This window comes from Monopterus albus, unplaced genomic scaffold (genome assembly GCF_001952655.1).
Source record: "Monopterus albus unplaced genomic scaffold, M_albus_1.0 scaffold85.1, whole genome shotgun sequence".
Classification (NCBI taxonomy): Eukaryota; Metazoa; Chordata; class Actinopteri; order Synbranchiformes; family Synbranchidae; genus Monopterus; species Monopterus albus.
The window spans coordinates 28,738-44,850 of record NW_018127965.1 but is presented as its reverse complement, the minus strand read 5'-3'; the positions used below and the strand labels follow the sequence as shown (position 1 = coordinate 44,850).

The window sequence follows — 16,113 nt, the reverse complement described above, 5'->3', positions numbered from 1 at the left end:
TACCAGGAAATACGTCATATACTGACGACCTGTACTGTTACATTCTCAGTTTGCACATGCATAATTGCACATTGACTGTTGACTGCTGCACATGCTGCTCCCATGCAGCATACATTCTGTTATTATATTCTTATATATTTTATTATATTGCTGCACTGCTGCTTAAAGTGCCTTAGATTTTGTATTATTTATTTACTTTATATTTCATTTGCATTTTGTGGCATTCATGTGGACAGCAAAGTAAGAATTTCATTGTACAGAGAAACACGTTTTCTAACTGTGCATATGGCAAATAAACACTTTGACTTGAATGTGAACATTTTCTGGTGTCCTTCGTCTTCTGCAACTGGAAACTGATTGTTTGAAACTAAACATCTTAAGAATTCACCTTGGGTTTTGCAAAACTGTGATGCAGATGTAACTAGCTTCTGATATTTTATGCACTAGAAAGACTAATCCATCAACTGAAAAAGCAATCTCCAGATTAATGGACTTAAGCATGTACTTGTGGGCTTACAGTAAGCATGCCACACAGAGTTTAGTAACCATGAAGTACTGAAGCTGGCATGCTGTGATGCTAATTCTAAATGAATTGGGCTGATATTTTATAGAGCATGAATTCATTCAGACTAAACTGTACTGACAAGGTGGCCCTGATGGGCTGGGGGCTTCATGGACAGTAACTGCCATTCATTGTGCGACAATAGCTGAAATGATTTCCCAGGGCAGAATCATTTTCCCTTAAGTGCTCTTGTGGCCATGATCTTGTGATGAGACTCACCCTATTAGTGTTCCCTTTGAGTTGCGAATGAGGCCAAACAGTACCAGAAGGCAGATGAGGACGTCAAACAGTAGCAGGCCTATGTAGCCCAGCCACCTGTGCAGACAAATGTCATTAACAACAAATGGCCAAGAGCAGCAGAGCAAACCATCTCTCAGTGGAAAAAACACAGCTTGCATCTTATAAGCAATCACAATGAACTGAACTCTTTGCTCATAAAAGCAAGACCCTGATCATATAAACCTTTAACTAGACAGATACATAAATACCCAAAGAAATTATTCAGTACAAACAAAAGACATTAAAGCCAAGAATAGTTTGATATGTTGAGACAATACATTACGATTAAGTTGGATGACATAAATGACCCTGCAACCCCTCAACTTGCATTCTGAATGTATCCTATCATTTCTGTTTTAAATCTGCTTTGAATTATTATCAGTCTGTGACACTCCACAAAAAGCAGTGAGCCATTTGATAAACCACTTTCATATTTATCATTTTAGGCATACATGTAAGCAACGCCCAGAGGGACTGCCACACCACTGCAAACACAAGAGATTCTTGGCAGGTCAGCTGCCTAATGAAATGCTAAATTAGAAAGATGGCAGATTTAAATTTAGAAGACTATCCAACAGATCAACCTTAACTTCTGTTAAGAGCAGCACATAAATCATGGCCTGTTGTCTGCGATGCTCAAATGCTTATCAACACTGCTGTTGCTGTGGTAAAAGGCTGAGAGCTGACACTCTTACCTCTGCTGCAACACACAGGAGCTTTATTTTTGTTTGACTGATGCTTTGATTCATTATTACAGTCTCACCTGTACCAGTCATACAGCTCAATCTTGATGGACAGCTCCTCCAGGGAGATGTTGGAGTTGCCCCAGAAGGGAATCTCCTTCATCTGTCTAACCAGCTCATCCAGCTGGCCCTGCAGCTTATGGATGATGGACTGGTAGTCTGCATGCTGTGCATACTGACCCTCAAGCTGTTGCAGATTCTCGTCTACAGTCTGGTTCAAGGAGGATGTACTGTTATATACCTAGAGTCAACAAGGGACAAGTGAAGGGGCTCAGAGAAGAAAGAGAGGACTCACTAGACTGTTCTGGTGCTAGGAGAAGCCAGAAAAGTGCTGAATTATTAAACACGCTGGTATAATCTACACACTCAGTCTTACCAGTTTCTGTACCCCAGTGACTGTACGGTTAGCATGGCGCAGGGAATACGTCAGCCGATTCACTCCATCGCAAGTCTCACCGTTCCCATAGAAACCGACAGCAATGCCAGCGCTGTAGGGAGACAAAAGGAAGGGAGGGGAGACAGGGTGGTGAGGAGGAGGGATTAGCTAAAAAAGACACAGACGGGAGACAGAGAAGAGAGCAAGCGAGGGGGATAGCGAGGCAGTGAGAGAGTCGTGTGAACTCTACATTAACCCTGTCGGCTCAGACCCCAGTCAACGGGCTCCTTTCAGCTTTCACAAAAAGCCTCCATACAGAACCATGGAAACACAGAGGAATGGACCAGCTATGTCCCAAACCCCACACTATGCTTGACAAAGGCTGTACTGAGGCAGGAGGTCAGGTCTCATGCACACAGACAGGCCTCAGGTTGCAGAAAAATTGTTCTGGAAACTGTGAGGTACACCAAGAGAAAAATATTTTCATGGTATTGTAACATATTCTGACAAGTTATTTGTGTGAAACTGGAAGTCTTCTATCTTGATAAAAATTAAAGCAGAAGCTCTTTGCAGTAATATTGCTTTGTGAATAGAGCATTTCTGTACTCTGAGAAGCAATTTGAAGTGAAAAGGCTGAGAGCTGACGTCTCTTACTGTGTTGCAGCTGTTGGTCTTTTTGCTAAGCCCATCATATGAGTGGCTTTTATCAAGTGGAATGATGAGAAGTGAATCAGTCCAAGCTAAGTCTGTCCAAGTCTCAGACCCAGCACTCAGTGAATCACTGGGCTTTACCTCTTCCTGCCACTAATCTCTTCCTCTCACACTCTGCTGTGTGAAAAAGGTGAACGGAAGCAGTGTCACAGCAAAAACACAACCAAATGTCCAGCTGTGTTGTGAACCTGTGGAAACTCTGCAACGTTCTTTCAATATCCGGGAAAACAACATTTTAAAAACAGCTAAAAAAAAGTCAGGTAGGGTTAATGAATGTCCCAGAGCAGTGACTAAATACATAGTGAAAGCCCTACACCCAGTATAATATACAGTGTATATGGTCATCATACCCTAACAAACTACTTAAAAAGGTTCAGTGAAGGTTTCAAAAGGATTCTGATTTGATAAAAGGCTACTGAACCCCACCCCTACTCTCCAGTGGCCCATCAAAAGGAAGAGGACAACAGGAGACAAATGGAGCATTCAAGTACACAAAGATGCACATCCAGGTCTTACATCATCAATTTCAAAAATAAAAACAGCAAAACAAGTGCTTTAGGTATGTAGACATGCAAATATAAATTCCCCCACCACCTCTGTACAGCCCCAGCAGGAGTGTTTTTTTGTGACTGCTACAACCCAAATACATGAGTACACAACAGCTTTCATTAGAAGAAGAAGAAGAAGAAGCTGTATTTTATCGTCATTGTAACATGTACAACGAAATTTTGTTTGGAGCCAAGGGCCACGGATCGCTGCGTGCATACGCGCCGCCATCACGGGCAACTTGGGGGAGTGTCTTGCCCAAGGACACTTCGACATGTGGAGTGCAGGCACCGAGATTTGAACCTTCAACCTTCCGGTTGGGAACAAACTTGTTCATCTTCAACAAGTCAGGATGCCTTAGATGTCAGGATGTAAGTTCTGCTCAGTTTATGGTAATAATTAAGTCATCTAGGTTTCTGCCTAGGTGATGTTTTATTGAAATGTGATTTAACTGGATCATTAAATGGAATCATTTTGAAAGGTGAGGTGTGCCAACTTGCAGCAGCACTGCAAGCATATTTTCATGCGAAAATACTGAGCAGACTGAACAAAATTTCCAACCTGTTGTTGGTTGGTAAGGTTTGTCAAGCAAACAGACACACTGGCTGTTTCAGTCTGGTTCTTACCGTTCTATGTAGCTTTTAGTATTTAGTGCTGACCCCATAATTGATGTCCAAAACATGGCAGACAACTTAAAGGAAGATTGTTGCTCCTACTGTAGATGCATGCAGGTGGCCAAAGCCAAATATATGAACACTGGTACTCTCTACAGGCTGTGCCAAAATGCCTGACAATATTCTGAAATCATTTTTCAAGATAAAAGGAATCACAGCCTTGTGTTAAATGAGAAGGACATCTACTTGTGCTTGGGGATCCAAAAACACATTTATACTCACCTGCAGACAAGTGTTGCGATGATGACACACCAGGCTGTGCAGCAGCAGTCAGCGTTGGGCTGCTCCTCATTTTTGCTCTGCCGGCAGCACAGCCAAATAGAATAGAAGAGCAGGAACAAGAGGTCCAGGGCCAGGCAAGCAAGCGCCACACCTCCCAGTAACAGAATGGACTGGTGGATAGAAGAAGGGAGTAATGGAAATGACATTGTTGAGGACACTTCTGCATTCATTACTGTGGGAATAAATGGTGTCCCACAGAGGAATTACCACAAAGTTTGCTTGAAGAAGAGCACCAGCCTCCTAAGATATAGGGGTGGGTGATTAATCCAATTTTCTTTTCAACTGATTTTTAATCTCAACAATTATGAAAACAAGATAACTGAGATAAAACGATTATTGTGCCATGTTCTGTTTTGCAATTATGCTTGTTTTGTCTTGTGTTATAAATCCAGCGCAACCCTCTTTACAGCAGCTGGCTCACAGCCAGGCTGTAGCATCTTTAGCTCAGCTAAAGACTCTACACAACAAAATGACAGGGCTCTATGGTGCAAACATTTCACTCACATATGCAAGTATAAAAAAAATTTAGTGTGCGTGAACGTGAAAAATTATTTGGGCACACAGTTGCAACAGACTTGGACTGATTCTCTGGTTCTCAGTTTGTAAGAACCGGAAGTTATTATTAGTTCCACGAAGAGACCAGTGAGTGAGATTAGTGGATCGGAAAATATGGTTTTGGTCTTTATGGAGCAGCTGCTCCTCTCTGTCTGTGTTGGACCAAGAGTGGTACTGAGCTCCCGGACACACGGAGCAGAAAGTAGTTGAGATGCAGCATGGGGAGAGAGGGGAACAGATGAACTATTACTTGAAGTGACAACAACTCTGCTCTACTGTACGTGCAACAAAACCTCTGCGATTAAAAATCTAGGCAGAGTAATTTATCAAAACAGCTGCTAAATGAGCATAAACTTGCAGAGCAGCAATCATTTCAGCCTTGCCTGCAGACTCCCACCCAAATTCCTAGTCATCTCTTTTTTTAAGTTAATCTGCCCCTGTGCCCCTTATACAAATTCTATTTTAACGTTAAAGGACAATGAATGCGATGCATTGTTTTTTCATTTAAAATAACTGCGCCCCAAACATTTTCTTTTAGGGGCACAAGTGAAAGTACCTCATAAAAATGAGAAAAGCATTTCTTAATAACAAGTAAAGTAACAAAATAATGAGATACTGTCTAAACTGAGAGTGAGCAAGCATTTTTCTCACTGTGGCAGCAATGCACTGCTGTACAGGTACCACAGGTTTTGTGCACACATTACCCTGCAGCATGCAATATCAGAAGACAACACATCTGTCATATTGTGTTTCATCTTTCCATGTGATTTTTAAAGAAAAGAAAAAGTGTTTTCAATTTTCTGAAGTACAGAACATCCTGTTCATTTAACCACAATAAATACAGAACTAATTGTGGAGACTAGAATTACAAAATGCTGAATGGAACATACTCCCTGCAAATCTCTGTATAAAAGACTGGTAAAATCTACTACATATCACCAGTGTCATCACCATTCTGCTCTGGCAGAATTTCAAAGCTAGCAGTGAAATGATACACAATGACAGTTAAACCTGTCAGTCAACAGCAGCAACCTTTATGTAGGGCAGGCAGGAGGCTTTTGTGTCTACATACTCTTGAGGATTCATGGGGCAGATCTTCCCCCTGTCACTATTGTTTAGTAAAACTCCAGTTTTGTTCAATTTGTTCAGTTTTCTCTACACTGCATCATAGTTTCTGACACACCCTGTTGCAGTGGTTGTCGACCTGACCATGGGAGTGTGTGAACTGAATCATGGGAGCGAACTAAGCATAACATCTGAACAACACAACATTTGGTGAGACTATTCCTGTGTCCCCATCCTGTTTACTGTGATAGAAACAAGGCAGACTGACTCAGACGCAAATGCCACTGAATGACTTTATTCTGGCCTGTCGCTCTGCACGGTTCAGCCAAATGGGACTCACTATAATCTTACTGCATGTTACTTTTGGTGCATTGCTTCCATATCATCTATGCATCATGGTGGCATAGTCCTACAGTGAGTACCACTGACAGCTCAGCCATCGGGACAAGTCAAGACTTGCTCTGATGCCTGAGCAAGAGCACAGTACCGACAACAATTAATAGCCTGCTATCACAGTAGGTTAATAACTATTGTTGAGTAAATTAACCTAACAATAACTTTTTAAAAGTTTTGCTCTTGTTATAAATATGTGAAAGCAGTGAGACTGTGTGCTTTAACAGCTGTGCATTTCAATTAAATGTGCATTATAAATTAATCCAACCCATTTAGGTCCCTCTAAACACCCTCATTTTAACAGTCATGTTAATTTCGACTCCTCACTGGTGGTGCTGGGCGTCTCTCTCGCGCGCGCACGCACGCACGCACACACACACACCTACACACACACACACACACACACACCTATCTAGGTACTGAAGCCTTCCTGTACCAGGAAAAGGCTGCCAGCTATCCCTCACAGAGATATAAAATAGCACCTGTGAGGTGGCACAATGATAATTTTCAGAAAATGGACTCCACTGACACCTCAGATACAGTATGTTAATTTTGGCAGAACTATAGAGCCCAGCCTTCCCACTAAATCATGGATGAGCTAAAGGAACCTGACAGCAAAATACTGTAACACCAACACAAATTAGTCAAAAGAAAAGAAAGTGTGTGTATGTCTCACTTGGATTGATTTCATTTTAAATGAATGTCTGCACAAGATTTAGCACATTGACATACATCAAGGCCAATGAGGACAATGTCAGTCTTCATTTCTCAGGAACCTTGACTCACTCCTGGGTTTTATGAATCACACTTCACAATAAAAGGGAAGCACAGTTATCGCCACCCAGGGCTGCCAACCCCATATCTATTGTGATTCTCTCTGCACTCAGCTGGCACGCTAAACACACACAACCTTTTAAAAACTATGGTACCACAGGAGATTTGGTAATAATGCATTTAAAAAATGAACAGCATAAACACAACTTATTAATAAATGTATTAAAACAACTGCTACTATCTTCTGGACAAATTATGCTGGTATATTTAGCTCTTTATTATGCCTATGTCAGAGTAAACAAACGAACAAAAAACTTCCTATCTTACCAGACAGCTGATTAGCCTAAGTAAACTAAAACAGCTGTTTCAGAATTTACCCATCATTTAACAAAATGGCTGTCACAGATGTTAAAAGATATCTTTGTTGACCATCAAACCAAAAAGAAGGCACAGTAATCTACATCTAAAGTTACCCAGTTTCCCAATTCTTTAAACAGAATGCATGCAGAGCCCTGTACTGGGAGGTATATCCCTCTGACCAGGTGAAGGGTTAACAGAAACAAATTGCATCCACATTAATAAGTGCTATAAATACACCAAATGACCACTGAAATAAGAAACTGAAGCATCACTTGACCTAAATTTAGTGATTCTGTCTCCCCTCCCCGTTGTAGCTGTTTGGCAGGCTGTGCAGTGTCCTTCTGTTCACTTGAACCAATTTAACCTCTTTAATCTGAGCACTTTTTTGCTTTTGCAATAACACTTTGAAGAAAAAACACCTGGTTATGATGTGATCTTAAGGAAACTATTTGAGAAATATAGTCATTTAGGTCAACTTAGGATCACACTGTACACAACTGGCTGGTGTCTGAAAAAGGTCAGGACATGTACCAGCTACACACAGATGGTGACGTGCATCAGAAGGTGAAAATAAAGAACAGGTGGAAACAGGCCACCTGTCACTGAGAAATACTGCGTTCTTTTCTTAAGTGCAAGTCTACACACTTGGAGGAAATTACACCTAAAGTCAAACATTTCCGTAAGCAAACGTCCCACAATCTAGAGTCACTTGAAACGAGGCAAAGGCGTCAGTGAGGTGGTTTTACCTGTTGATATGTCCAGTCCTCCGGTCGGAAATCGCTGCTAGTTTGCTCGAACTTGAAGTTGAAATGGGGGAATCTGTGTAGTAGGTTCACCCACCATGGTGGAGAGTAGCTAGCCACTACTACCATGACGAGTCAGTGATGTCCGCTCCACAGACAAACAAGCAGCAAGGATGCTTGCAACTGTGAACACGCAGGGGAACAAACTTCATAAACTTTGTCTGCATTCGGGATAAAAGACAAAAACAAAAGCAATATTTATCTAGCACGTGAAGCTATCTTGAGTTAAAGTACTAACTTACCCAGTAAAACTGAGCAACCTTAGTGATTTAGACCGTGCCAATCAGTCATTATGCACCTAAATGGCAAACTGTACCTATTAACCTGCCTAATAGCGGCAGTTACTAAAACAAAAGCCCAATGACCTCACCAGAAGCAACATTAACGCTAGTATCTTACAAACAATAACCAGTAGCTATTAGTTAGCCCAGTGACCTGGAGTTTAGCCGAGCTAGTTAGCTTTAACCTTAACCAGTCAACTTAATCCAGTGTTGCGTCGCTAACGAGGATTCAGATGGAATGTTAGCGGCGAAACCCCGAGTACCGTGGTCCATCCAAATTTAACTTAAAATATCCCGTTCCTTCAAGCTAGTTATACCTGCAGTGTAGCTAGTGTCAACTCAGCTAACGTTAGCGGTTTAGAAGCTTGTTAGTTCCGTCCGCAGAGTCTCGAAAGCGAATAACATGAAGAACTCTTTTGTTCCTCTAGGCATTCTGGTCTGCGGTTTGTTAACCTCGCATCCTGGTTTTTCGTTAATTTAGTAATTCCTCAGTTTAGCTCTTGCACTCTCATCCCACCGCAACAACCCAAACACCTTCCGAGTAAACCCCCATCCAGTTATTATCAGAGTGCAAGGAGATGGGAGCCAACAAGGCGACTGTTCACGACATTCTCCCAACTAGCAACCTCCCCCACCCCAACTCGTACCGTACACCTCGGCGGCCAAAAAAAAACCGACCCTGTAGCGCCACCCAGAGGAGCCGTGGTGTCGAGCTAATGAGACGTTCATTTAGTGTCGGAAATACGTATACCCAAGTATAGTACTTGTCGACCTCCTAAGGGGCCGCGGGCAAACAAGGGTCTCTGTTGACCCCCCCACTGTGCATGCCTTCTTCATTACTTCTCCAGGTACCCAGAAACCACCCAGTTCTAAAGCTCTACCACTGAAATGACTAGTCAAATAACTGATTAACAGAAAATTAAATAAGTTCAATTTAATTCAAAATCTTTCCCTTAGAGGCACTGAGGCAAACAAGTGTGCAAAACATAGCCTACACACAACAATTCATAACTACTGCGAAGAAGGGTTGGGAGATCAGAGCCTGTCTTTTCCTTTTATTGACAGCTGGGAAACACACAGCAACCATACAGCACACATTGAACAAAGCCACAACAACCCCGCCAACCCCAAACTATATACATCCCACTCAGAGGGGCATTATGGGGGATCCCACCAGGTGCTTCCTCCCTAAGGCATTCTGGGGGGACCGATGTTCAATGGTGCGGCCAGCAGCAGTCACTTTGAGTGTCCTCTCTCCCCAAATCTTCACACTTTTAGTGACTGGTGATGCGGTGCTTGGTGGCCCTCCACTTCTGGGGTTTTGGTACTTCCATCCCCAGAAGCACACCAGGGACATGGTGGACCCCATGTCCACTAAGGTGTGACATGTGGTGCCATTCAGTTCACAGTCCAGGTACAAGCTGTGTGTCTGACCCTCAGCTGTGACAGGTTGCACATAGATAGACAACCAGAGTGGCTATCTCTTCTGTCAACCAGGTGTTGCAGTGGGCTGCTACCTGCACTTGAATGAGATACATTTCTAGTAGCTCTTTCTCATTGCAGCATGGCATTTTCAGCACCCCTCGCTGGTCGGCCCCTGGCTCTGGTCAAAGCTGAGGTGCTGGCACTCAAGTGCGGCTCCTCTGTCCTCCCTGGCGGGCCTCACTGGCTCCATCAGTGGTCTTGTTTTGGTGGGCTCTCACTGCGCATGAGCTGGCAGGAAATCTCAGTGTGACCACCAAGACATCCACTGTGGTTTGTAGTGTTACCTCTTCTTCCAGCTGGGCAACACCAATGTAACATCACTGGGAAGAAGGGTCAGGAGACCAGAACCACACATGCACACTGAACACTGCACACGACTGCCACAACAATCCCGCCAACCCCGAACTATAGGGACATTATGGGGGATCCCACCAGGTGCTTCCCCAGAAGGCATTCTTGGGGACCCCGCCAATTGTCTCTCCACCCCCAATGCTACTACGAATGAAAATCGACATTTTTTGGTGGACTGTTGGTCAAATTAAATCACTTACCCTAGAATATATTAACTTGACTCAGAAAGTAATGGGCATTTTTCATTATTTTATATCAACATTTTATACACTAACCAGTCAATCAGTTATCAGTTAAAATAGTTGCCAGAGGTATGGATGATTAAAGTCAACACAGAAAAAATATAAGCAATTTCATAATACATAATGTTAAAGCAACTTAGCTCAATATAAATTAAAGAAGCTAAACTAAGAGTACTTGAAGGCAGCGTTATTTGTAAAATGAGGAACAGTAAATCCCCAAATGAACTTTCATAAGCTAAACCAGGAAACAGACAGATATCAACAATACATTATTCCCCAGGTCATGTGTGGAAAGAGAACTGCGTTTTCTGCGCTGCTGACACAAAAACACAAGCTCCTCCTCCTCATTTACAAACCTTTAAGTTCAGATTTAGCCACGAGTGCGCGTATGTTACAGTTAATGTCAAGGTTTGGATTTTAACCAACGGTGACTACAACTTTAAGAAATAAATTACTTGTTTTTCTTTTATGGAGGAAATCACATGGAGGCGCTTTTCTGCTCACATGACAGCCTGAGCCATGGCAGGAGAGATCAGTGAAGGTACAGTGCGAATACCTCTTTTAGTCTCCTTAACGCCGTATTGCCATATAATTTCCTCGTTACTGAGTGTTTTGTTTGGCGTTACAGTGTCAGGATAATCAAACACTGCTTCGTTAAATGTGTTAAAGTGTTGACGTCAGCGGTTTGGTGAAGTCGTGGTGTTGACCTATCACTGAACTTTTGGGTACACTATGATCTGAATGAACAATCAAAAGCATCGATCAGTGATTAATATTTGATTCACCTGCTAATGTTTTCCTGAGCAACAGTAACGATGAATATTAGACTACTGTTGAGTAATGATATCGTCAAACGTCAAAATTTTTATTTGCCATGTATGCATAAACAGTCTACGCATATAGGAATTCTTGTGCAGCTCTCCAGGAAAAAAAACACTTAGTCTTAAAATAAAAAGTTACATGAAGGCAACAAAGTATTAAAAACAAAAGCTTTAAGAAAGTTTTTTTTTCCTGCCACGTGCAAACTGTCAGATGTTAGTTGCAGTATGTTACTAGGCAGAACACGTAGCACACACACCACTACAAAGCTCTGAGAAGGTTGCTAATATACTGAATCTTGTTTACATTGTCTCTGAACATATTCAAAATGTATTTTTAAAGTATCACAGCAAAAACCACAATTTGTGTTGGGATAATATAAAGTGAGTAGGTCTATAAAAGGAGCTAAGATCACCACAGATGTAAATTAGGATCCTATATTAAAATGAGTTTTGATCATTTTAATATAGGATGATAAAATATTTCATATGCTGTGGTGTTGGCGATGCTATGTAGGCGTTGTTCCTCTTTTAGGCTCCGTTCCTGCCTATTACAGGGAAGTGTATGAGGCTATCCACTGTAGGACAGATGAAAGAAAGCAGGTTGAAGTTTTTTAGCGGTTTCTCCAAAGGACCAATCTTTCCAAGACTGTTTTAGGCCAGGAGAGGGCTCAGCACTTTTATCATGATGCTGCAGAATGCAACAGTTTATAAAGATCTATAATACTATAGCAGTACTGAGTTGTTTAATGATACAGAGGCAGTATCCATCATAAACATCTTTGCTCTTGTAATGTACATAAATTGATTTGACATAATCAATGTGCATCCTAAACACAAATTTTTCATCTAAATCTGTTCATTTCTGTTTAGAAACAGAGGGGGCTGTGCTTATTGTGGTATGCACTGAGCATAAGGTTTCCAGTGCAAAAATTACACAAATGAATGTAACGCAGAAATTATTCACCGGTGGATTAAACAGGCTAAAGCTGTGTTGTTCTAATTAATGGATTAAATTAATACGTTAAATACTTGAGCATATGACATCATAGCTTAGATATTTGTTTGATTCTGATGTTATGTTTTGTGCGAAATATTAGACAATACAGATAAAGATTTGATTGATTTGATTTGATTTGATTTGATTTATTGATTCTTTCAAACATGTAACAACAGTCAGTATGTAATCACACATAATTCCAGATATGTCCACAAAAAATCAAATTGCTTATACATAGTACATGCTTGAACGGAGTAGGAAGAAGTCAGACTTATCCAGTCCTACCCGCTAAAAGGGGGTAAGATAAAGCTGTAGTGTCCACAGGAAGTTGTTAGAAGCTTTGATTAGACTAGCAGGCTGCTTTAATTAACTGGCAATCTGTCATTTTTTTCTTTTAATACTGAGATATACAGTAATATCTCCACACAATTGCTCTTAATATAGTGGTAATATGGTGGCATATTTCAGAGTCAGTTCATGGCTTAACAGAATTTCCTTTTTCTGACCTTTGAGCATATCTTTGTCTAGTGTGCACTTTTTGCACAAAGGAATGCAAACCACAGTTGAATTTAGATCTCAGGCTGAGAAAAAAAAGCTGACCTTCAGGTCATATCGTCTTTGTCCTTCTCAGATTGCTGAGCATGTTGACTGCACGGATGGATTCCTGAGCAAGTTGTCCCTCTACAAAGTGCTTGCTTTGATTGCTCTTGCTCAGCACGGCAAGCAACCCAGCCGAAAACTCTTGGAGAACCACGTACAAGGTAGGTGACAGCATATACAGTGATGGCTGTGCAGGGAGGGTTTTACTTTGAGCTAATGAGTAGCTTAGTTATTCTTCAGTGTGCTATTTTATCCCCCTACTGTCAAGTTGTTTCATCTGTACAGGGCAAAATGTTAGTTTATTATTGGTTCATGTGGGCTCAAGGTCTAACTACTGTTAAAAGTTTATTGTGAAAATTGACTGTGCTACTGAGGCATATTGGGTTAAAATTTATGTACTGTACAATATTTATAAAGCAACAGACAGTTTTGACAGGTTTAAGATTTAAAAAATTAGATGAACATTTACATTATTTCATAGTTTAAAATCTAGCATTTGGGTTTAATTCAGCGTCATATTATTTAACTTTATTTTGTTTTATGTTTGTAGATAAGCCTTTACATTCCTTCTCTAGTCCCAGAGTGGGAAGATGATAGGAGGGAATTTTATAGTTTTCATACAGGCAGCTATTCTGCTGGCTAGACTAACCTTCAGTGATTATTTAAGGGTTTCTGTTATTTCAGATGTGGCCGGCATGGCAGCTAGCCATACGCCACTTTGTCATCTGCATAAAAATAAGTTTTCTGCATTTGTTGTAGTACATTACATTCAGGTCATGACCTTCTTGTAATTGTACAGGAAGTGAAAAATAACACATGCAGAACACAATGCTGTGGTAGCTTGAGGCAAATAGAATCAGACACATAATAATATGTTCTCTAGACATAAGTGGTTTTAACACCAGTATTCCTCACAGATAGGGAATTAATTTCTTTCTAGTTGTATTGATTTAATCATAAAAACAACTATTAGAAGTTGGTGCCTACTGTGTGCTCAACAGAGTTACCAAAACCTCAGTTGGGCAAGGCGAGGGACCCAAGTGTACTGAAGATGCAGGCAGCTCGGGAGGATGTACTGATGATGTCCCAGACGATGGATGAACTGCTGGCCAGAGATACAGTCCAGGTGGAGCTCATACCTGAGAAGAAGGGCCTGTTCCTCAAGCATGTGGAGTATCAAGTCACCAGTGAGGCAAGGCATCCCATAAATTCAACTACCCATCAGTGATCATAGTAGAATAACCTCAATTGCAAGAAAAATTCAAAATGTGGTACATGACACTTCAAACTGTTCTTACACTTACTTAAATGATATTTTTATTCATTGTTCTCACTTCTCATTTGTAATTATATGTGTACAATATGTAGAGAGAAACATACTCATCATGACATTATGTACTCTGGGGCTACAGTTACAATAATGCTTGTACACTATATTGACAATAGAAAACCTACAGTAATGATGCATGCACTTGTTAATTTTATGATTATCTCTTTTCTTTGCTTTTTAGCATTATAAAATATCAGTTTACCGACGTTATAGTGATTTTGACGTCTTCCACGAGGTTTTGGTTCAGAGGTTTTCCTACAGAGTGGTGCCAGCACTGCCACCTAAGAGGATGTTAAAGGGAGGTATGTTTCTCTACTAGATCTATATAGTTAATAATTTATTTCCTTTATTCTGCAGTGCCTCCATTTTAGATTTTATGGCACTTTTTTGTTCCTCTGATTATTGTTGGGGTTTTTTGGGTTTCTATTCTGAACTGAAATGTGAGTTGGTAAAATATAAATATCCAGTGGGGTCTGGTAGCTGAACATTGTTTCAGTTGATAAGGAATAAATGTTCATTTTGTCACTATCAGTACACATTGCCATCCCTGCAGCTGCTGTTGTTTCACATTCAGTCATTACCATTCATCAAAGTTATTGCCTGAAAGAAATAAGGAAACCAGCGATGCGTAAAATGAGCCTATTTCAATTTACAATGACTTATTGTAGCTTAGGAATGATAATTATGTCAGTGCACATGACTCCCTGTAAAACACTAAATCAGACAATATCTCAGTCTGAGATCTTCAGCAAGTATATATCCATTTTTTTCAGTAACCATTTGCAGACAGAGGAATTTTGAGGGTCTCGTGATGTCATTAAGACTCTGAAAGCTCTAAATTTATGTGCAGTAAACTGAGAGCGCTCCACTGATTTAGCAATCCACTCCCATAACTGTCAGAATCACAATGGACAGTTAAAAAACATATTAAAATATATGCAGCAGAAAGAACAAGAGAGATCATTTTATAAAATTCCATGCATTCTTATTGCTTGTCAAAACCAGGTGCCTAAATTATCCACAATGCAATTTGACCAGACAGAGATGAAAAAGTGACACCCAAAATTAAAGTGGAAAACAACACTACAGGCTGATCCAACTTTGATGTAATGTCCTCAAAACAAGTCAAAATGAGGTTCAGTAGTGTGTGTGGCCTCCACGTGCCCGTATGACCTCCCTACAACGCCTGGGCATGCTCCTGATGAGGTGGCGGATGATCTCCTGAAGGATCTCCTCCCACACCTGGACTAAAGCATCCCCCAACTCCTGGACAGTCTGTGGTGCAACGTGGTGTTGGTGAATGGAGTGAGACATGGTGTCCCAGATGTGCTCAATTGGATTCAGGTCTGGGGAACAGGCGGGCCAGTCCATAGCATCAATGCCTTCATCTTGCAGGAACTGCTGACACACTCCAGCCACATGAGGTCTAGCATTGTCTTGCATTAGGAGGAACCCAGGGCCAACCGCAACAGCATATGGTCTCACAAGGGGTCTGATGATCTCATCTCTGTACCTAATGGCAGTCAGGCTACCTCTGGCGAGCACATGGAGGGCTGTGCGGCCCCCTAAAGAAATGCCTCCCCACACCATTACTGACCCACTGCCAAACCGGTCATGCTGGAGGATGTTGCAGGCAGCGGAACGTTCTCCACGGCGTCTCCAGACCCTGTCACGTCTGTCACATGTGCTCAGTGTGAACCTGCTTTCATCTGTGAAGAGCACAGGGTGCCAGTGGCGGATTTGCCAATCTTGGTGTTCTCTGGCAAATGCCAAACGTGCTGCACGGTGTTGGGCTGTAAGCACACCCCCCACCTGTGGACGTCGGGCCCTCATACCACCCTCATGGAGTCTGTTTCTGACCGTTTGAGCAGACACATGCACAT

General features: G+C 41.5%; 2 protein-coding genes across 6 annotated transcripts in view; one reads left to right on the top strand and one right to left on the bottom strand.

Annotated features, from left to right (window-relative positions):
* ttyh3a (tweety family member 3a) overlaps window positions 1-9,082 on the bottom strand; it is a 24,321-nt gene extending 15,239 nt beyond the window's left edge. The window contains exons 1-6 of one of the 4 annotated variants that reach the window (XM_020607353.1): window positions 8,722-9,082; window positions 8,067-8,284; window positions 4,114-4,283; window positions 1,961-2,072; window positions 1,605-1,825; window positions 782-877 (exon numbers count right to left, since the gene is read on the bottom strand). In XM_020607353.1, the coding sequence (XP_020463009.1) occupies window positions 782-877; window positions 1,605-1,825; window positions 1,961-2,072; window positions 4,114-4,283; window positions 8,067-8,192 (725 nt within the window). In that variant the 5' untranslated portion in view covers window positions 8,193-8,284; window positions 8,722-9,082. The other 3 variants (XM_020607352.1, XM_020607355.1, XM_020607354.1) reach the window with 3 other exon arrangements.
* A 1,701-nt stretch (window positions 9,083-10,783) lies between these two features.
* snx8a (sorting nexin 8a) overlaps window positions 10,784-16,113 on the top strand; it is a 12,681-nt gene continuing 7,351 nt past the window's right edge. For both annotated transcript variants that reach the window (XR_002275484.1, XM_020607401.1), the window contains exons 1-4: window positions 10,784-11,023; window positions 12,932-13,061; window positions 13,902-14,092; window positions 14,412-14,532. Coding sequence is in view for 1 of the 2 variants with exons in the window: in XM_020607401.1 (XP_020463057.1) it covers window positions 13,952-14,092; window positions 14,412-14,532 (262 nt within the window). In the remaining variant the exon portion in view is untranslated. The remainder of the gene's footprint in view (window positions 11,024-12,931; window positions 13,062-13,901; window positions 14,093-14,411; window positions 14,533-16,113) is intronic.